The 23,769-nt window shown below is 39.4% G+C and overlaps 1 protein-coding gene across 1 annotated transcript; it reads left to right on the top strand.

The window, feature by feature from the left end:
* Window positions 1-3,624: 3,624 nt before the first annotated feature.
* On the top strand, window positions 3,625-23,437 carry LOC147620747 (ABC transporter B family member 3-like). Its single transcript, XM_086825461.1, has 11 exons — window positions 3,625-3,871; window positions 3,961-4,015; window positions 4,141-4,316; window positions 17,906-18,127; window positions 19,098-19,339; window positions 19,432-19,957; window positions 20,140-21,140; window positions 21,448-21,676; window positions 21,826-22,092; window positions 22,222-22,485; window positions 22,602-23,437. The coding sequence occupies exons 1-11, from the start codon at window positions 3,626-3,628 to the stop codon at window positions 23,274-23,276; spliced, it is 3,903 nt and encodes a 1,300-aa protein (XP_086681587.1). The 5' UTR covers window position 3,625; the 3' UTR covers window positions 23,277-23,437.
* The last annotated feature ends 332 nt before the right edge of the window (window positions 23,438-23,769 follow it).

Below are 23,769 nucleotides of genomic sequence, written 5' to 3'. Positions count from 1 at the left end.
AGAATGCCACGTCATGAGTTCTGCAATCCCCTTACATTTAAACATGTGTTGGATGTGAGGAATGATAGGGAAGTGTCTCAAAACCTCTTGGGAAAATTTATCTCCTTGCAAATCATCCCTATAGTGGCTCTCCCCACATTGTAGACATTGTGTTGCATCTTTATTAACCACTCTAAATAGCACTCTCCCCACATTGTAGACATTGTGTTGCATCTTTATTAACCACTCTAAATAGCATGCAATCATTGGGATATGCATATATTTTTGTGTAATCCATACCTAGCATAGAGAGCATTTTACGACACCCATCTCGTGAGTTCAGTAATAGATTTTGAGGGAGAATAATCTTCTTGGTAAGTCTACAACATAGGGTAAGAAATCATATGTCAAAATATTCACAAAACAAGGAGAGTTTATAGAACATAAAATATTTTCAATAGAATGAGGGGGTCCTACCGAAGAAGACTTGTGACACTTACATCACTCCATCCATAAGTTGTTTGCAAGTTCAATAGCTCTAAGTTTGCTCGTAGTGTGGATTCCAAACATCCCTGATACAAAGGTGTGCTTGCCTCTATATGCAAGGTTTCCTCCTCTTGTGTCATTGGAGCTTGCTCATAATAATCTATGACCTCTTGTCCAAAGAAGTCATTCACCATGTTCTCCATGATGAGATTCTCTTCCTCCTCATGTGGCAATAATGGAGGCACCTCATTCATTGGTTAGGGAAGATGAGTCTCAGCCATGCTTTTCATATGAAGCCTTGCCACCTTTTGCACTCTACCTGATATCAATGAATGGTGTGGCATGTTACCTAGAACTCTCCTATGGTTCTCCTCCATGTCATCATCCACATTTGGTTGTGCCACTGTCTCATGAAGACCATATGTTCGGACATGCTCAATTGTTATATGACGTTGTCGTATTAGTCCTTGTATTGATCACACACACGTCGAATTTTTTCTCTCAACCATGCCTCGGATCCAACTTCTCGCCCTTAATGATCACTGTTAGACATCTTTAACCAGGCTAAAACTGATTTAGGGTTCATACAAAACACACAACAACATCCAGTACTGCAAGTAGAAAATTACCCAGGTTTTTGCTCTCCTAAACAGTTGACGACAATAGCGTTTTTTCGCTGCACAGCAGCAAAAATCCGCTGCTCCCACCAGGAAGCTAGCGAAAATATGTTGCTCAATAGTGAAAATACGTTGCGGAGCAGCGAAATTTTGTTGCTCCCCACTGAAGCTAGCAACGAAATTTTGGTGCTCAGCAGGCGACCTGCAAACAGTGACTCGCACCTAAATCGCCTTAATATCTACCTACTTCCCCTATCCTACACATCTACAGCCTACGCTTGTAGCTCGAGTTTTCCTCCCACCTCCTCAACTCATCCCTCAAGGGTTATGGATCAATCAAGTCTCCCTCTCCAAGGTAAGCACTTTCTTGCTTTCTTCATGGTTTCATGGTTTCATGTCTTCTTCCAAGCTTTCATGGAAAGCTTGGATATAGTTTTATGTGAGCTTCTCTCCCTTCCCCTCTCTTTCTTCCCTAACCCTAGCGTAATGCATAGAGCTCTAATAGAGAGCTTTGATTGAGAGCTTTCCATCAAAGCTTTCTATGAAGCATTCTATGCATTATGCTAGGGTTTAGGCTTAACATAAACTAGTTTTTCCATTCACTTATGCATTAAGAGTAGGGTTTATGGTACTCACCTCTTTTTTGTCTTGTTCTTCTTGCTTACTAATGTGTTAATGAGGATTAACACATTAGTGTGTTATGCATTAAGAGTAGGGTTTATGGTACTCACCTCTTTTTTGTCTTGTTCTTCTTGCTTACTAATGTGTTAATGAGGATTAACTTTTTTATTTATTATGTTTCTTTTTTGTAGGATTACTCAAGTGAGCAAGGTTTTGGGCATAGCCTCTCATATCGTAAGCCCTCTTTCTTCATTTGTGCTTCTTGTCTTTGCACCCTTGGGTTCTGGGGATTAGGGTTAGGTCAATAGGAAATAGGCTTCTTTATGCATAGCCCTCTTATACATGGGGCTTATGTATAGGCCATGCATAGGCTATGCATAAGCCCTATGCATAGCCCTCTTATGCAATAGGGCTTATGCATAGGGCTTATTGAAAGCCCTCTTATGCATAGGGCTTATGCATACCCTTATGCATAGGGCTTATGCATACCCATATGCATAGCCCTCTTATGCAATAGGGCTATGCATAGGCCGTATGCATAGGCCATATGCATAGGGCTTATGCAAAGATCCTATGCATAGCCCTCTTACGCATAGGCCTTATGAACTAATGTTTTGATTTATTATGATAAACTTTTGTAGGTCTATTCAAGTGAATAACCACCAAGGGCATAGGCCACATAATGGTTCATACGGATTCCGACTAGTAGAGATAAGCCCTCTTTGTTTATGCTTCTTCTCTTTGTGTTTTTGCACCCTTGGGTGCCGGGGCTTAGGCTTAGGTTAAGAGCCTATAGGCCTTATACATAGCATATGCATAGGCCGTATGCCGTATACATAGGCCGTATGTATAGGTCTATGTATAATACGGCGTACGGCCTATGCATATGTATGCATAGGCCTTATGTGTAGCGTATGCATACTCTATGCATAGGCCTTATACATAGCATATGCATAACCTATGCATACGGCCTATGCATATGGCTAGTCGATGCCATGGGGGCAGACTACCCCACTTGGCCAGTCGACGTTGTGGGGGAAATCTACCCCACTTTCTCAGTCGGGGCAGACCATGCCTTCGATAAGCGTGGAGCCGAGTGGCATGGGGCCGAGTGGTTAGACCCAGCCCCGCTCCCTCACGTCTATCTTCACCAATGATGACGACGTAGTAGGGAGTTTGGGGGATAGTAGACGTGCTAGCGGGGGGGAGCAGGTTGTTTTTGCTTTGGCAAAAGAAGCACTAGGTCTCCCGATGCATCTCCCCAACAGGGGGCTCTTCATCTACACATATGAGCAAGTGAAGAGGACGAGGAATCGGATGATGAAGATCACTTGAAATTCAATGAGGATTCCACTTAGACACCTCTTCATACCTCTTCATTGTAAAAACTTTATGTATATATGGCCAAAGGCCCAACAATTTTTGAAATATAATAACTTTTGTGATCAATTGCATTCTCCACAATGAAAATAAAGGACAATCCTCAAAGGTTGCTGGTCTTTACTATTGAAAAACAAACCAAAACATTACTAAATGCTGCGGTTAGAAGTGAATTATGTAAAGAATTGTCTTTTTAACTATTGATCCCCCCCTCCCCCCCAAAAAAAAGAATTGTCTTTTTAACCTAAAGACAAAAGCATATTATTGCAATAAAAGGATTTCTAGGTGCAAACAAGAATGAACACATTGAAGATGAGGATTTTCTGGTATGGATGGGAACTACTAACACCCAATGACATGGACTGAAGTGGTTTGGCAACTTTGGCAGCAAGTATAGGATGAGTAATAGGAGATAAGGTGTTAAGACGTTTATACCAATGAGTAAAGGCGTAGTTCACAAGAAGGCCTCTCGGGGCATTTTAAATGAGGTTTTGTATTATGAGCCCAATTTTATTCATAGAGCCAGCTTAGTGTGATAAACTATGGTTCATGCAAAGGAGAAATCAAGCGCTAAAGAGATGAATTTGAAGGCGAGTGTGGGCTTGCATGAGCTCTTCTTGAGCTTCATAGAGACAAAGGATGCAATTCTAATGGTTGTGGGAACTATGGGTAGTTTCTTAGCAGGAGCCTCCCTCCCCACCATTGCTGCCATCTTTGGCATCGTGCTTGACAACCTGGGCAATGGGAGCTTCACAAGCAAGCAGGATTTAGTGAGCAAAATCACAAGCGTAAGATAAAGCAAGCTCATGCATTGGCTAGCAATTGAATCGGGTTAATTAGTTCTAATCTAATTAGGGGATTGCTTTCACTAATGCAGGCTTCTCTGAACACATTCCTAGTGGGCGTGGGCTCGTCGGTGGGATTCTTCTTAGGTGAGCTGCTGCATGCGGTTTTTAATCTAATGATGCAAGGCCCTTAATTAAGCGAATGGGCCCTTAATTAAGGGAAGATAAGGCCCTTAATTCACATGAAATGAGAGAGGAGTGCTTGTTTGTAGAGTTGGCGTGTTGGATGACAGTTGGTGAACGCCAAGCTGCTCGCATAAGGACTCGCTACCTCAAGGCCCTTCTGCGCCAGGACATTTCCTTCTTTGATAATGAGACTTCATCAGGAGAGATCCTCCAAAAAATGTCTGGAGATACCCTTTCCATCCAGCAAACTACAGGCGAAAAGGTATGTTCTTGTGTACACATTTTGCCTTGTATAGCCTTCTTGTGGCTCCCTTCTAAAATCAATCTTCAGTTTACAATATTTTCTAAGCAATTGCCTTTACACATAGTAGAGAAAAAAAAAAGAAAGGAGAAGGGAAAAAGCCTTTAAAAAATGGGGGAGATCTCCCCTGCCCATTCTCATGGATCCCTCCTCTCCACTCTCCATGCCCATCCAGAGAAAAAGGAAGAGGGGGGGTGCTGTCTCTGAATAGCTTCTAAACATCCTTAGATATTTGGCAGTGGTCTCTTGAATTTTGAAACCACCCTCTGACCTATTGAAAAGGGGAGATGTGTCCATGGGTGAAAGATCTCTCCTGTCCAACTTTCTAGGGGCAAATTTCTATAAAGAGGGCCTTAAGTACATTGTCAATGGACACTTGTTGCTAGCTAACCACTTTGTCATAGGTAGATGTAGATAGACAATGGGGTTCTTTATCCAAGATCTCTATCCCAACCACAACCTATCTGCACCCAACCAATGAGATGGTCCCTCTCAATATATCAATCGTCGTACTATATTTGGAATTGCACTACTCCAGTTGGCTACATCATGTTGTGAACAATCAAAGATTCTACCCCCTTGCCCCCCCCTCCCCGTGGCTCAAAAAAAAATGATGACCCTTTATGGAGGACAAGGAGGCACTTCATTATTTATTCACTAACAAAGGTGGGCTATCGTGTATCAAAAGGTTGGCTACATAATATTGTGAACAATCAAAGATCTGACCCCTGTCCCCCCCACACAAAAAAAAGATGACCCTTTATGGACAAGGAGGCACTTCATTTTTCATTCACTCACAAAGGTGGGCTATTGTCTGCCAAAAGGTTCTGAAGCATCTCTTGTCAATTCAATGAGGTGGCATCCCCTTAATGAGAAGCATCTAGATTCCATGCTCACACGTATGTTTAAGGGGACCATGCACACGATGAGCTCAATTTTTTTATGTAAAAATGTAATAGCTTCCCCCTCTTTGAATGCAGCACAACATGTGGGTGTTCCCTATCTTGATCTTTTAGCAAGAACCTAAGGACCTAGTTCCATCTGTAGCTCCATCAAAGGGAGGACCGAGAGGAGGACAATTTCACCCTATCATTCAATGAAAAGGTCGGTGGAGGAGGAACATCCTTCAAAAACCAACCTTTATCCACCACCGTGTGGATGCATAACATTATGCATGCTCAATCCCTTTATTAGGAATCAATGTGTTTTCACAACGTGCATTTTCACATGCGTGAAATTGCTATGCATTTTCTTGTGTTTGAAAAATGTGAAGTGGTGAGTAGGTTAGAGGTGTTTAGACACTTCTATTATGACGTTGGATAGCTTAATATGTTTGAGTAGGTAATATGTGTTTAGACACTTCTACTATGATGTTGGATAGCTAAATGTGTTAGCCAAAATAATAGAGTTGGGATTTTCATGTATGTGAGAATCAGGTGAGATCCTCATGCATGAGAATCTACCTCTAGATGGGTTTGGGGCTTAATCATTGAACTCTTTAGATTGATGGGAGTGTGATGATGAGGGTTCTTTGCTTTACCTAGTGGCTATGACAATTGAAAGACCGATTTATTAAAGGTTTGAGAGTGTGGGCATGGGGTAATTATATCATAACTAGTCACTGTGAGAGAATCAATGAAAGCTTGATTTTTTGAAGGTTTGAGTGTGGGCATGGGAGTAATTATATCATAACTTAGTGATGTGTTGGCACCCTTTATTTTAGAGTGTTAGCAAACTTGCATTTTTGCACATGTGAAAAATGCAAGTTTTGGGCATAGGGGCTTAGCATGGTGTTAGAAAGATTGGATGTTTTATTGTAGTTGGTTTTACACTAAGAGGGGTTTCGTGATAGGATTAGCTTACTTAACACTTGAAGAAGAGATTTGCCTTCGACAAAGTTAGGGTGCATGCACATAGAGCTTGTGCATGCAGCTTGTGCATGCAATACTTATACGAAAGGACTTAGTAAAGTTATTAGGCACAGAGTTAGGGTGCACTTAGTGCTTGTGCAGGCATGCAATACTCATACAAAAGGAATTAGTAAAGGAATTGGGCACATACCCACACTGATGATTATGTGATGATGACGTTGATGGCGATGGTGTAGATGTGGGCCATGTACACCTTCCACCTCCCACGATAGTATTAAACAATGATGCACTGCCTGATGATAATGGTGATGATGTTGATGATGCACGCATAGCATAGAGAGAAAGAAGAGGCTTGAAGCAAACATAGATGAGAATAGCATATGAGGTTTATAAATGTGGCTTTTATAGGCTTTAGAAATCCTAGCCATGTGTCAACACCCAAATGGTCATAAAAATCTAAGATCATGGTGGGATTGACTCATACATGCCATATTAAACAAGCACTAGGAAGCTCTAGAATAGCTTTGGACACACCAAGACTTGAAAAGTGAAAATGCAAGTTTAATTTTCATGGTTGGAAGGGTTAGTTTATGTTAATAATCATTTCCCATTTGTATATTCCCCAAATAGAGTGTTAGTATGATTTTCACATACGTGAGAATGGGGATGAGTTCTCATTTAGTTTATCGATTTCCTCCTTTTCAATTGTTGAGTTCTCATTGAGTTTATTAATTTCCTCCTTTACAATTTTTGAGTATCTTGGATTCATTTGGTAACCTTTTTGTCTTGATGATGGGGACATGTTCCTTCCGTGATGAAAATGGAAGGAATATGTTCCTTCCATTTCCATCTTGGATTTATTTGGTAACGTTTTGGTCTCGATGGACATGTTCCTTCCATGATGAAAATGGTATGTTATGTCAATTATAGTGGACCTTCCTTCATCTTTTTATACTTCTAGGCAAAACAATCTTCGACTTCCTCAAGAAGGTCTACCAACTCCTTATCTTCTTCAGTGTCAAATATTTAGTAATGAACACTAGTTTGGGATCCTCACTAGTTTCTATGATATTCACCTCTTTGACCTTTGCAAGTCCAGCATAAGATGTTCCTTCTTATCCTTCCTTTGAGGATTGAGCATAAGATGTTACTTCTTATCCTTCCTTGGAGAATTGTGCTCTCAGGCAAATAGTCCTCTCGTCAATGTTGTATGTCTTGAAAGGATCTATGATGACTAGTACTCTTGGATCAGGCACTTCGTCATTTTCTTATTCCTTTTTGAGCCACAATCTTCTTGGCTTCTTTCCTTTTAGATTCCACCATCAAGGCCTAGGGGTGCTTGCCACCATCACTAGCATATCTGTATTTGTAGATGATGGTGGCCTAGGAGGCCATATGGCCTAGAGATGTCTTGGATTAGATTTGGCACACTACTAAATAGGGTAGATGATGCTATAGTGGACCATTATCCCATAATAGTCTAGACATATAGAGTAGGTAGAATTTATTATTGGACACCTTATCATGGATTTACAAGGCCAAATGGGGCCTAAAATGAGCCTAAATGCATGTAAATTTTTATTATTTGAGTTTACACTACGAGTGGTGGCATTGACTATGACCATAGACATATGTAACCATGTCATGGATGTTTATGTTTCGAGTTTACACCAGGAATGGTGGCACCTACTATGATTGTGGACCTATAAAAGTTATTTTAGTACAACTTCATCATTAGAGTCCACATCGCCGAATGGTGGCATTGACTATGACGGTAGACCTATATAGTTTTTTCTTAGCCACGCAATTAATCAATAATCAGTATGGTTTTACTCTCTAGCTTCTACTAGCATATAGCATTTGTCTTAGCACTTTCGTATCAACCATCAAAGCTCAAGATCCCTTCATAAGAGTACATAGGTGTGGGGGTTTACCATATATTGTATCACTTCTTCTTTAGTAATACAATATTCTTTTGTATCATTATTATTATTGTGTAGTTTGAGTTTTAAAGTTTTGTGATGTGAATGATCTAGAATGAAAATAAAATGAAAACATATAAACACACTCATGCTAGGCTCCAAAATTGATAGTTTTTTTGGATGTGACATCCTGATCAACATCATGCAATTTTGGGTAGTCCCAATAGTGGAATTGGGGCTAAGCCCTACAACTATTCCCTAGAAACTATTTTTGTAGGTAGATTTATCATGATTTACTTGCCTAGAACCAATACTTTTTAAGAATAATGCTTAATACATAATAATTTTATACTACATGAAAGTCATACCAAACTCTCGTCTAGCTCTATCCCAAAACAACTTTGTCCTTTCAAAGCTGCCCATTTTTATATCCAAGACAACTTTCTCATCATTTTCAATTACTATGAGATCATCAACATACATTAATATAATAGTCAGCTTCCATCACATAACCTCACATAAGGTGATGGATATGCAATACATTGGCTAAACCCAATCTCATGAAAACATGATTCTCTCTTTGCATTCCAAGCTTTTGGATCTTGTTTTAGCCGAAACAATGCTTTCTTGAGTCTGGCACAGCTTCTCATCAAGATGGTCTAGATATGCAAGTCTTGGTTCTTAATACATGTATAGTTCCTATTTAGTGTCACCATTAAAGGATTCATTTTTCAAGTTCTAGCCATTATGAGTAGCCACATTTAAGCTAAGTTTTATAGCCACAAATTATTAACAAGTAGATTAATTGTTTCATCATGGTCTATGTCTAGCTTCTAAGAAAATCCACTTGCAATCAATCTACCTTTATTTTTGCGATGCTACCTTGTCTTTGACGCTTAAGTTTATGGACCCATTTATATCCAACTATATTCTTTCCTTCAAGCATTTCCTTCAAGAAAATCAACTAAATTCCAAGTTTGAATCTTTTCTAGCTTTATTTTTTATGATGCTTCCATTTCTCTGATGCTTAAGTTTGTGGACTCATTTTTTTCAAGAAAATCAACTAAAGTCCAAGTTTGCCATTCCATTGTTGGTGCTTGATTATACTCTAGCATCACTCTAACATCTTTAAAACACTTAGTCACAAGAAAGTTCTCTAAAATCATATTGTCCTCTTTTTTATTTGATTTGACTAGTTTGACCATGATTTGGCATGCTTTATCTACTTTAGCTTGACCATGTTTGGGCTCAAATTATGGGGTATTTGTTGGTCTAAATAACATATCGGTAAGATGAAAAAGCAAGGATATTTTGTTACATGTTATTGGCTATAAACTCTCTTAGCTTTGGCTACTAGATGTAGTCGATCTATTTGACCATGTGTAGTTGGCTAAATTGAGGTTTAAATAATTCATATGTTATCCTACTTATGCTTAGTCTCCTTGACCTTGGGCACACATGTCCTAGGGGGTTCATGACCATTTCTAGGCTTATTTATTAAGATGTTGATAAAAGTTGGAGTATGTGTCCCATCATGCCTTAATGCCTAATTTATGCATGGTGATTCAGCGCATCTCCAACACATCTATTTGACATGTACTAATCATTTAAACTTAAAACATCTCTATTGATACAAATTTTCCATGTGGAGCATGTAAGGAAGATGCATTTCTTAATTTTGGTTAATTTGGGCTAGGATGTGTGCATAGAAAAATGTAACCAAATTCCTTCAAATTTTAGAAGCCAAGCTTCATTCCACTAAAAATTCATGCTCTACGATCATGATATGTAGTTTAGTGGTGTGTGTATTATCCATAAATCAAGTACGCATGTGTTTGAGCATAATAAAAGTGAGACATGCTTGTCTTATTAAACATAGATCTTCCAATCTCTAATATCAAAATATTCTCTCTTAGGGATCCTATTTTGTTAGGGATTTGTATATGCCATGGTCTCTCAAATGGGTGCTAGATTTTTAACGCAAATTTTCCATTTCCATAAAAAATTTGAACAAAAATTTACCTTTTTCATTGGTTTTAAATTACTTCATGTGCTTGCGCTTTTGTTAACTAACTAATGCCTTGAACTCCTTGAACCTATTAAACACATAAAACATGGTCTTTAGGAAGTATAATATTTTTTTAAAAAAGTAATCATCTTGAAGGACATATAAAAAAGGCATCTCTTAAGTGATGGAATACCACTTATACATGATTAGGAATTAGTTTTAAATGTATGAGACATTTAAAACTAGTAAGTGATGGAATACCACTTATACATGATCAGGAACTAGTTTTAAATGTATGAGACATTCAAAACTAGTTCATACTCATGGATATGATGTTCAACCATCTACCAACCATCCAAGTTTAACCATCTTTCCACCAACTAAAATCGTATTTTCGATGATCATAAGAATCATTTACATCTTTCAATAATTTGAGATTTCTTGAGGGCATATTAACTAATGTAATTCGTACATAAGTGCTATCACACTATGTATCATCCCCCATATATATATATAATATTGCACGCTCTCTATGTGGTTTAAGCTTACTAAAACCATTTAGCTTCTAAACCCATATGACTAGAACCATGGAGTCTGTCCCCATCATATCCTTACACAATGGCTTTGTGTACGGCACTACAAATATTAATGTAAAATCTATAAAATAATGCTAAACCGTATTTGTCCTACTAAGAAGTATATGCATAGCTAGACTAAGCTACTTGCCACTCCTAATATATGCCTGCTACTTTTTGGATTCTTTTGCCTAGTGACCAAGGACCCCACAATAATGACACATAATAATGACATGTCACTTTTCATGGTTTCTTAATTTGACCTATTCTTCTATCTCTAAAACCATTATTTCCGTTGGCATTTTGATGTCTCCATATGCACTATGTTACTGATTTGCAATCTAGCCATGCAATTTATAGACCAACCATAAGAATCATTTCCATTTTGATGTCTTGACCTACTAAATCCTCTATCTTTTAAAATTTTGCCTCCTCTTGCATTCTCCATTTCGATCTCTTGACCTACCAAATCCTCTATCTCTTTGACTTTTTCCTACTTTTGCGTATTCTCTCCCCCTATACTTGCTTGTTCAATAGTTCTACTAGTTGAAGAGTATTGTCCTAGCCTCATAATTTCACTAACCAATAAGGAAATAGGTTCTTTTTTATTAAAAAAAATCTAATATAGAAGTATTAAAGGGTTTGTAATCCTTGCCTAGACCCTATAAAATAGGCAAGGTCTAATCATCATCACTCCTATAGCACCTAACCAATGGAATGATATGTTTTTGTACCTACATTTTACCTTGAAACCACCTAGATTGCTTCACATATGATATAAAACATGTTTTCCTAAGCCTAGATAACATGAAGATGAGTTTCAAGGTGGCAAGGTAGTTTACCCTATTTTAGTCATAGTTATGAGAGATTTTCTATTTTTGTAGCTCTTTGAGGGTGGGTCTTAACGTGTATACATGTGCACAATTCTCGATTAGTTTGCTTACTCTTTTGGCATCAAAAATCCCAAAAACTTCAAGTGGAGTTGGTTAAAATTTTATTGTAGCAATTACTCATTTTTACTTTACATTTTCACTACCTCTTTTATTAAGTTTGACCAACTAGGGAGACCAACTATATTTGATTCAATTAACTTGTACAACCTCTTTTATTGAGTTTGACCAGCTAGGGAGACCAAATATATTTTATTCAATTAACTTGCACAACCTTATATGTGCATCTAGCACTTGCCTAGCTCATCCCTAGCTAAACATAGTAGGAAAAGATTACAAATTTTTTATATGAAAAATCTTAAATTTTTACCTACTTGCTTTGCTTGTTGAGTTGTGGCTATAGAACACTTTGGTTTTTATGTATGTGCCTTTTGTTGTGGAACCCTAAATTTTATGTTCTTTATGTGAGATTGTAGTTGGTGCTTTTGTCTTCCTTAGGATCTTGTAAGTTTTTATCTTAAATAATGGTCACAAATAATGTGCTTTTGCATGAATGATAAAGATCTATGAGTAAAGATAATTCTTAGCAAAAATGCAAAATTCAAATTTCTATGCTCAAACATTATAACTAAACTTTCAATTAAACATAGAAAAGTGGATTTATAGAGAAGCAAGCTTGCATAGAGAGTCAAGTCAAACATAGATAATGGGCTACTCTTCTTCTTCTTTAATAACACACTTCTACAACTAGATGATGTAGAATATTGTTCTATGTACTATGCACATGATTTGGTCAAAGAAAAGGCATACAAGTAAATGGATCCAACATGGGCACATGGACTTTCTCTAGTGTATGGGTGTGAATAAGCATATATGGGTGAATGCATGAAAGGGTGTACATACTATTGTCCAAAATAGTACAAGAATTCAGGAGTACTGATATCCTATGTGAGAATATTTCTTTAAAAATTTTCTTTCACAAAACATTACATCCAATGTAGCCAACCCTAAAAAGTATTGTAGTGTTCAACATGCAAAAAAGGTAAAAAATTAGTGCTATTTTTTCCCTGGTCAAAAGGAGTACTTTTTTAGACACCCTTTCATGATTTCACCCATATTGAGTAAATATTTAACTAAGGTTTAGATGCAAGAGGGTATCAATAAATTTATATGTTTCTCTCTCTAACTATGTGATAATCAATTATGAAGAAATTTCAAGGACTACCACACACTACATCCACCGTAACACTAATGTCAATTAGCTCATGTGCAATTAGCTGCATGTGGTAGCCTTGGAAGAAGTGGTGAATGTTACCTCATTATTCATGGCACTAGTCTTCATTGACCTATCTCCCTCATTCTTCATGGTACTAGTCCTTATTTCCCTCTCCCTAAATGCCATGTAGGTTTATGCCAACATTACAATGTTGGTTAAGAAATATATGCCATGAGGAGGGAGGAAATGGTTGCAAAGAAAATTTGACTCATGCATGTATAAGGACAAGAAGAAGGTTGCTTGCATTGAGCTTAAGGGTGGACACAACCACCTAAAGGCATGGACAAGATGCTAAAAAGGTTTAAATTTCTTTTGAAAAGAAGCCAAGAACTAAATAGTTTTGTTATGAGATGTCCCTCACAATAAGGACAGAATGCATGTATGATGATAGATGCTTTACAAGTGAAATCAAGAAGAATATGTTTTCCAAATACCCTAATGTATAAAAGATACAAGAGGAAATGCCTTGAGTGAATGTAGTAGTAGGGATGTGTAAGGTTAACCCATGGAAGTATGCAAAGTATGTAATGATTGGTGTTAGTTGAAATTAACCCTCTTTATGTTTGATGATTTCTCTATGAACAACTATATATGCACATAGATGGTTGCTACCATAAGCCTAGATTTTCCCCAATACATGGAAGCATGCTTTAAGGGCAAGGATGAAAATATAACTCATGTGGTTAGAAAGTTTCATATACATATACAAGGATATTTGAATCACAAGAGTTTCTTAATTGCTCCTTTGCATGGATCCAATGTATTGTTGGGTATGCCTTGGCTTGCATGCCATACTCCTTGTAAGGATTATGTAATAAGAAAATCACCCTAATGCATAGACGCTATGAACATGTTGTCATAGAAGCCGGTACTATCTATAGGCGACACAATCCCTCTTATAACTCATGTACAAATCAAGTAATGAAAAAGTCAATTCTTTCGTAGGTCTATTTTTTTGCATGTGATCTTAATGATCATGATAACATATAAATGGATGCATTAAATAAAGGTAGAGTGAGTTTCTTAATTGCATATAAAGATTATTTTTTTATTGATGCATCACTTAAGATGTTATCACCTCAAAGGCATGAGAATCTTTGTATAGACATAGTACTAGGGAGTTCGCCTCCAAATAAACCTCCATAACATGTGAGTATAAGCTACAACAAGAAGAGATAACGGCGCAATCATGATCCGCACTGATCATGATGCAAAAAGTCAATAATCTAAATCTCTAAAAAGGGTTGATTTAGCCGACCTCTTCACCCTTTTGTGTGTTGGTACTCTAAGTACAAAAGGAAGATTACACTTATAGGAGGACTAAAACTCTAAACAAGAAGGGAACTTATAGGACATGTATATATTACTACACTCTAAACAAGATTACCATCATATTTTTTTCCAATATCAAGAGTTGATGATATTCTTGATAAGTTTGATGGATCTTCAATTTTTAATTTGAAAAGTGGATGTCATAATATTTGTATGGTCTTAGATGCTTGTTCTTTAGCAATCTTTGATTGCTAGGCCTATTGGCTTGTTCTTTGCTTTAGACTTAGACGCTTTGAGCTTGGTGTTCTTATTTGTGAACGACTCAGTGACTATGTTCCTAGACTTTTTGGAGAGCTCTTTCTTTGCTCTCACATGCACACCATTCTACGCGTGCTCATTTGTCAACATTACCTCAAAGGCTACATCTTTTTTCAACTCATTGTCAAGAAATTACCTCCTCTTATTGGTGTCATTTACAAAGATTACATTGTTTTCAAAATGAAATTATGGGTAGGGTTCCTAGTCAGACAAACACATCAATTTTAGGAGCTTTACCACCCCTTGATCACATATGATCCCGAAATTCCCAGCATGACAAGATGATGTAGAATGAGTCATACAAACACATCAATTTTAGGAGCTTTACTACCCCTTGATCCCATTGAAAAGAGAGATGAAATAGACACAAGTATAGAGAGGCAAACCCTAGAGAAGCTCCATAGCTTTCCTTCATTGCACACCACAAAACACAGCACACTACACATTGAAATAACCTAAGTCTAATGTCCACACACTTGGCCAGTTGGACGCGGCCATTACTATCCACATAGACACTGCTAGACTAGTGTCCACATGCTACCACTATCCACCAGATCTTGACGAGCTTGCATTCTCAACACTCCCCCTCAAGCTTACCATATCTATCGCATGTACTCCAAGTCTATCTCTGAAGTACTCAGACTTCTCTTTACCAAGTGGTTTGGTAAAGATATCTGTAACTTGCTCTTCACTCTTCACATATGTCAACTCTTCACATATCTGTAACTTGCTCTTCACTCTGCACATATGTCAACTCTATCTGTCCATTTGATACTTTCTCCCTGCTGATGAAGTGATAATGGACCTCTATGTGTTTGTTCCTCGCATGGTATACTGGATTGCTAACTGTATGCTGCTCATGCAATGTGTGACAACTCTCCCATCACATTGTTGTCCCAAATCTTCAAGTAGCTTTTTCAGCCATACCACCTTACATGCAGCCATAGCTGCTCCTCTATACTCTATCTCTATGCTAGATAAAGAAACTTTGGGTTGCTTTTTGCTACTCCAACTCACCACTGCACTTCCCAATGTGAAAGCATATCCATTAGTATACCTTCTGTCTCATAAGAACTACCGGCCCAATCTACATCTGTATATCCATGAATATCCATAGCTCTGTCATACTCATAAAGGAGTCCATAATGTGCTATAGTTTTCACATATCTCAAGATTCTTCTCACTACATCCAAATGTGATTTCCTTGTTGGTCTTTTCCTTACAAGCCCAACCGCATAGCATAAGTCTGGTCTAGTGATAGTCATGTATATCAAACTACCAATCATCTTTCCATACATTGTCACATCCTCAATCTCCACAATCAGCCCTTGCAACTACTGAGACTGTGTTAGCTATACTTTAGTTTACACACTAATCTGTTGTGTAAAATGTCTAAAAATAACTCTTGCTAACTGTGTTAGCTAAACTTAAGTTTGCGCATTAATCTGCTGTGTAAAATGTTTGAAAACACCAATGATTTGTTTGGCATATTGTCTATTGACGACAAATTGCGTGGAACCAACTATCCCATGTGGGCATATATGATGAAGCATGTACCGGTGGCAAAGAATTTGTGGGTGTATGTATTTGGTGCTAACTTAGGACTTGCAGGTTCCGTTGGTGCTGAATGAAGGTCTGCTGGTTCTGCATCTATAGCTAGCATGTCAAGTAGATCCACTGTTGGAACGAGTGATCCTAGTTCTAATGGAAGTGCACCACCTGCACCTATTCCTTCTAGAGAAGAACAAATCTGCTTGGATGCTAAAGATGCACATGCTCATGCTTTGATTGCTCTCTCATGTAAATGACAAGTCAACCTCATATTCGTTGATGTATCTCTTCTAAAAGTGCATGGGATATACTTGCCTCTGTATATTAGATCTGCAATGAAGCTCGTGTAGCTTATCTATGAAAAAATCTTGACTTAGAGCATATGATTGAGGGTGATTCTATGGATGGATTTCAGACCCATGTCAAGGATCTGAGAGAGCAATTAATCAATATTGATGAGGTTATACCTGATAGTTCACTTGTCTCTATATTTGTTATAGGACTTAGGGCAGTCTCGTTCCAATCAGAACAATATGATTACTAAAGATCATGCTTTTGCTGCCTCCCACTATGGTAAAGGAAAATTTGGGGCTGCTTCTAGTGCTAAACCTAAGGGCAAAGCACAACCCCATTCAGATCCTCCTAAGTCCCAAGAGAAAAAAACTAAGAAGAAGAAGAGATGCAAGTATAGTTGGAAACCTGGTCATATAGTTGAGGAATGCCAGAAGTGGACAGAGAGTAAGAAAAAGAAGAAGCAACAAGGTCTTGCTGCAACTACCATTGACAATGTCAAGTAAGCAAATTTTGCACATGATGGCTATGCCTTAACAGTCACATGCAGCGATTTTCTTACTTCTTGTTTGTCATTGTCGAATGTTTATTGGTACTTTGATATAGATGCAAAATTGTTTGCTGGTGTAAATTCATCTGATGCAAAGGAAGAGGCTAATTGGGCTCATGTTGATTGTGCCTTCGTCACTACATCTTCATTTGATGATGCTCTGCCAGTCATAGATTCTGGTGATGATTTGTACTCTGATGGTTATGCTTTATAGCAATTGTCAACTGAGTTTTCTCTATGGTTGTTGCATTTAAGGGGGGACACATGTTGTGTATTGCTAGTGGGGATGCCTTTGGTCACTTATGCATTTGACCTCTCAATTGTGCTATGTCTTGGAGACATTCCTTTCTGCAGTGATGTTTACTTGCTGAGATATATTACTCTCTTTCCTCACTTCATGTTTGAGTTGCCTTCCCTTTGCAACTCATTTACATGAATGCTAATGGTGTCAGACTGTTCTATTGTCTTCAGCTTTGCTACCTTGTCACTATGCATAATTCAGGAGTTTCTTTGCATCAACCTATTTGGGATTACACATCTCATTTATTTCGCCATACACACCACCGCGCATGGTGTTACTAAGAGGTTACCTATACTCTCATAGTAATGGCTAGACACATAAGGTAAATTGCGAAAAAAAAGGGCATCATTTCTAGTAAACCGATCAGCGCAAAATTATCCTCGGCTGTTCCTGTTCTTTCAGCCAAGAAGAAAGAGATGGTACTTATACAATGTAGTGGACTATGGCACTTTCAAGAGGGTGGACTGTGGCACTTTCAACAGGGTGAGCACATGTAGTTAGTTATGCCAAAAGCCTGCATGGGGTGACTAGCAGTTCCTCTGATCCAGGTAGCTGCTACACTGTTCCAGGTAGTTCCTCTCATCCCTTAGCTAGGGTGGGCTCATGAGAATGATGCATAGACATGATTGCTCTCTTTTGAGAAGATAGAAACGTACTACACGATCTGCAAGTTCGGTAGTGTAATTCATCATATCCGACTGATCATCAGAGTTTGTATGATGCAGGCCGGAAGAGTATTGCAGCTATTTTCAACATTTGTTTGTGGGCTTGCATTCGGCTTTGCTAACAGCTGGAAATTAACACTAGTGGTGCTGAGTTCCATTCCCCTCATCGTGGGAGCTGGCGTTATCATGACCATGCTAGTCTCAAGAACATCGACTAGATTTGAACTGGCCAATCTAGAAGCGGCACGTGTTGTTGAGCAAGTCGTCACGGCAATCAGAACTGTGAGCACTTCTTCACGCAAGCTTGCTTTCGATTTATCATTGTGTACATGCACAACACAACATACATACATATACAAATATATATATACGTACACCTACACCTACACGTATACACCAGTGTTAAAATTTGCAGTCTTTACACGTACACCTACACGTACACGTATACACCAGTGTTAAAATTTGAAGTCTTTACACTGCATCAAAGGCCTCTTAAAAAATAGGGTTGTAAAAAAAGCCATTATTTTGAAAAACTTTTACATAAACATACGCATAAATATATATACACACATATAATTACAACATACATATATATATTTACATATACATACATACATATATAGATATATATATATATACGTATGTATATATGTTCAGTACATACATATATTTATATAAGTATGTGTATATGTTCAGTACATACATATATTCATTTTATATATACAAATCTATATGCATAAAAGTACATACATATATTCATTTTATATATATAAATCTATATACTTATGCATATAAGTACATGTACATGTACACATACATACATACATACATACCTTTACACAAAGATGATTTTTTACAAGTTAGGTCACCCTTTAAAACGACAGATTTAGCAAAAATAAATGCCTTTTTTTAAGAATTTACTTTGTTTAACTGTTACTCAAATTAAGTGATCGTATTTATGTCCAAAATGCCCAAAAACGAGTACGCCTCAAAAAACAACCTTGCCTACATAATTGCCTAAAAACGAGCACACTGCCTTTTTTTTTTTTGACGGTCATTACACTCGTTTTTGAGCATTTTGACGGTATAATACTTGGAAATTTTTAAAATGTCCCTGAAAAACTACACTAAAATATATAAAAAAATCTTTGCATATGTAACCAATTCCGTGAATTAGGTGCCCGTCAAAAAATCAAACTTGCTTGCCTGTACATTTACGTATGGTCCTCAAATTGACTGGCTTTGATATCAGGTGGTTGCTTTCACTGCTGAGAAGCGAACATTGAAAAACTATGAAAGTGTGCTGAAAAAGGCTGACGAGGCTAGTAAAATGCAAGCTCTGGTTTCAGGGCTTGGTCTGGGAGTGGTATTATTCTTCACATTTGGTACCTACTCACTGACCTTATGGTATGGATCATGGCTTCTACTTCACGACACTGGGTACTCTGGTGGCAAAGTGATGACAGTCTTGTTCACTGTAATCCTTGGATGTGGGTGAGTTTGTACTAGCCTTGCGTGCTGCCTGTTCACTCATATCAGCATCTTTCCATGCTAGTGTATGATCTTACTATCATAAATCGATGCAGAGCTTTGGGTCAATCTCTGCCTTCATTAACTGGATTTGCAGCCGGAAGAGCGGCTGCTTATCGGATGTTTGTAGTTATCAAAAGAACACCAATAATCAGCCCTTCTAGCAAGCAAGGGCTGATCCTCAAAGACCTACAAGGTGACATCTCCCTTCAGGCGTTGCATTTCGCCTATCCTGCTAGACCAGGCTTCAAGATTTTCTCAGGTCTCTCTATAAACATTCCTAAACATGCGACTACAGCTTTTGTGGGAGAAAGTGGGAGTGGTAAATCAACAGTGATCAGCCTGATTGAGAGATTCTATGATCCACAGGGTGGGCATGTTCTCATTGATGGTGTGGATATCAAAACTTTTCAGTTGAAGTGGTTAAGGCAGCAAATTGGGTTGGTTACTCAAGATCCTGTGTTGCTCGGTCTTTCCATCAAGGACAACATAGCATTCGGAAGGAAAGGTGGCACGCTAAAGCAGATCGAGGCTGCTGCAAAGCTTGCTAATGCAGAAGGATTCATTGCAGGACTTCCCAAGGTAGGTTTGATATATATGGGCGTTGTGTGGAATGCCAAGCTTGAAGTTTTCTTGTGTATATAGCTGATAGACGAACAATGTACATACTGTGTGTGCTTACAAGTGCGCGCACGTACTGTGTATGGGTGCGTTAAACATACCTTTGCGCATACATTAAATCGAGTGATTGTTGTTGTCAATAGGGATATGACACGCTCTTGGGTCCGCAAGGAACTCAACTCTCAGGGGGGCAAAAGCAAAGATTAGCCATTGCACGCGCCATCTTCAAAAATCCCCGAATTCTTCTTCTCGATGAAGCAACCAGCGCGCTGGACGCAAAGTCGGAGCGTGTTGTCCTCCAGGCCCTTGCAAAGTTGACAGAGAATCGGACTATCGTGGTAGTTGCCCACAGGCTTAGTACTATCGTAAATGCCAACCTGATCGTCGTACTCCGACATGGATCCATTGTCGAGCAAGGTAATCATGAGGCGCTTCTACAAAAGAAGAATGGTGCTTACTTTCAGCTTACACAGCTTCAAGGCCTGCCGCAGATTTACAGGAAAAGTAAAGGATCGGATTATCCTGATCGTAGTCAGCTGGTGTCGCTCGCTCAGCTTAGTCCTCGAATCATTCAAAGTCCTGCAAGAATTTATCCAACCCCAAGAACCCCATTGCCTATCTTAGCTACAAGTCCCATGAGCTTGGTTGTGTATGGAGAAAGCACAAACATTGCAGCTACTGCTGATCATAAGGCATGCAGCAGACATAGCCAACCAAGCCCTGCAATCTTTGGGGACCTTGAAATGGGAGATACAAAGAGAAGCTCATCGTCTTTGGCAAAGGCAAGTGGTGTAAAAGATGCTCCCTACTATCGCCTTGCATCAGTCATTAGATCCGAAGCTCACATCCTTGGATTGGGCTGCTTGGCTTCAGCCATAAATGGCGCCCTTATGCCCGTAGTGGGCGTCTTATTTGCCAGCATGATGCACACCTTCTATGAGCCAGTCCAGGAATTTCGAAAGGACTCAAAGACATGGATTGCAATGTTTATGGTAGTAGGTTGTATATCACTGATAGTCGCCCCTATACAGATTGTAAGCTTCAATTTTGTGGGGATAAAACTGGTGCATCGTTTATGCATGTTGATGTTCCACAAGGTTCTTCAACAAGAGATAGCTTGGTTTGATGCAGAGGAGAATTCGAGGTGATTTCGGTTTCTCGCTGTTACGCACTTATGTTGATATATATCAGATGTGCCGTGCTGCAGGATCATCATCCTACCTTCAAATTAATTATTATTTCTGTCATTCCAAATCTTCCTGCGCCTTCTCTGAACACCTCTTCTGCTATATTCAAGACCCTGATTCATCTTTTTCTAATCCAGAATGAGCTCTTGTTCTGATCTATGCCTTTCAAAAACTTATAGTGTCCGTTCCTGTGCCATCCTTATGTCAATATATGAACTGTGCCAAGGCTTTATTGATTTGTGTTTTCTGTCTACCGTGCTGCAGTGGTGCCCTTAGTTCTCGCCTATCGATGGATGTTGCCGAGATTCGCAATTTGGTCGGAGATGCGCTCACCTTGTTTGTGCAGAACTTGGCGACGGTCTTGACGGGTGTTGGCGTTGCCCTCTCCTCTAGCTGGCAGCAGGCACTTCTGCTCATTGCAGTTCTACCTCTTCTTAGTCTTGGGGCATGGAGTCAGGCGAAGCTCACAAAAGCATTTGAGGATTTAGCAGAGGTGGGTCTTCTAAACTTAACAATTAGACTAATTAAATCATCGCCAAGCATAGTTGGGACTCTTAAGAAAAGTAGAACCGTAATTATGTCACCCATGTACGGCCATGGTTGGCTCAACTTGATTTTGCTAAGAGCTGCGTGTCTTCGCAGGTAGAACATGAAGAGCCAAATCAAGTGGTGCATGAAGCAGTAAGCAGCATGAGGACGATAGCAGCTTTCTGTGCAGAAGGCAAGGTAGCAAGAATGTACAAGGTGAAAAGTGACAAATGTAGGGCGAGCGGATTTAAGAGGGCGACTATTGGTGGTATGGGATTGGCTCTCTCCAATTTTCTTATGTGCTCATCCTTCGCAACCACATTCTGGGTCGGTTGTCATCTCATTGCAGATGGCAAAACAACGGCTAAAGATTTCTTACGAGTAATAATCATCCTTCAATCATCCAATCTGCAATTAGATGGCCACTTAATTGAGAGCAAAGCATTTGGATTCAATTCAAAGGTTCCAGCTCTTACCCTCATCTAATGTTATTTGTTGATTACCATGCAGGTATTCTTCTGCATACAGCTCAGTGCTATTGCAGTATCCCAGTCGACTGCTCTGGCCCCTGACATATCCAAGATGAACGCCGCCATCTCCTCTGTGTTTGCATTGATTGATCGCAAGTCACCGATTGCTGCAACAAGTAAAAAGGGAATAACCATCAGGGACCTGAAAGGCGAGATTGAATTCCGGAAGGTTTCATTCAAATATCCAAGGCGTCCGAACATAGCAGTATTGAGAGACCTGAGCTTGACCATTGAAGCAGGAAAGGTGAGCTCTAAAAGTGAGACCACTGTGCTTCTGGGACATGAAAGAGGATACAAACAGGTAGGTAAAGCTACTCATAGTGTAGTGACTAATATTGTCTCTTTCTCCAATTCCTGCAGACGGTGGCATTGGTGGGTGAAAGCGGGTGTGGCAAGTCGACGATGTTAGCACTGTTGCAGAGGTTTTACGAAACGTATGAGGGAGAAATATTGGTGGATGGTGAGGAGGTGAGGGGGTTAAGGCTAGGGTGGTGGAGGCAGCAAGTAGGGGTGGTAGATCAAGAACCCTATTTGTTCGATGGGACGATTGAAGACAACATACTGTATGGAAGGGGCGGCGAAGGAGTCGAAGAAGGTGACTGCAAGGAGGCCAAGCTGTCCAAGGCTATAGTAGAGGAAGCAGCAAAGGCGGCCAATGCATCAGCGTTTGTAGACGAGCTTCCAGCCAAGTATAAGACGAGGGTCGGCGAGAGGGGAGCTCAACTCTCAGGCGGACAGCGACAAAGGGTGGCCATTGCGCGTGTGGTGGCGAGGGACCCTCGTATTCTGTTGCTTGATGAGGCCACCAGCGCTCTCGATAGCTCGTCGGAGCTTGCTGTCCAGCAAGCATTGCATAGCCTAGCCACCAAAAGGACCACCCTTCTCATCGCTCATCGCCTCTCCACTGTAAGATCTGCTCATTGCATTGCCGTCATTCAGAACGGCATTGTTGCAGAGCTTGGCAACCACGACACCCTTCAGTCTCTCCCGGGTGGCATCTACGCCTCCCTTCTGCGCTTGTCTGCAGCACTTTGATTAGTTGCTTCCCTTCTCCACCACCTTCACTCCCATCCCTTTACTCCTATCTCCAACTGTGGGTGGGATTATATTTTAGTAAAAGTTGAGGCTGTAGGTAATTGTATCTGAACGGAGCATCCAATCCAATTCTAATTTTACTGCTTTAGTCAATTAGCTTATGGGTCTTAGCTCAGTTCTCATTGTAACTCTCTATTTTAGAGCTGTCACAAGCCAACTTTCTTTTTGTGTATTATGCAAGATTACTACTTTCTACCTTGAAACGAAGGCTAACTTGAAAAGACTCAGACAGTCAAAAATCGATTACTACTTTCTACCTTGAAACAAAGGCTAACTTGAAAAGACTCAGTCTTATGTCGATTTTTGATACCATGATATGCTGTGAGTGCCAAGGCTGTGGAGGTGCAAAGTTAACTGCAGAACCCACGCATGCATGTACATGCATACTTGCAACCCCCCATGTATACATACACACACGTATATGAGTGCCACA

The sequence above is a fragment of the Cibotium barometz genome, chromosome 31, assembly GCF_041138505.1.
Source record: "Cibotium barometz isolate CiBa-2024 chromosome 31, ASM4113850v1, whole genome shotgun sequence".
Classification (NCBI taxonomy): domain Eukaryota; kingdom Viridiplantae; phylum Streptophyta; class Polypodiopsida; order Cyatheales; family Cibotiaceae; genus Cibotium; species Cibotium barometz.
This window is presented reverse-complemented; position numbering and strand designations above follow the sequence as displayed.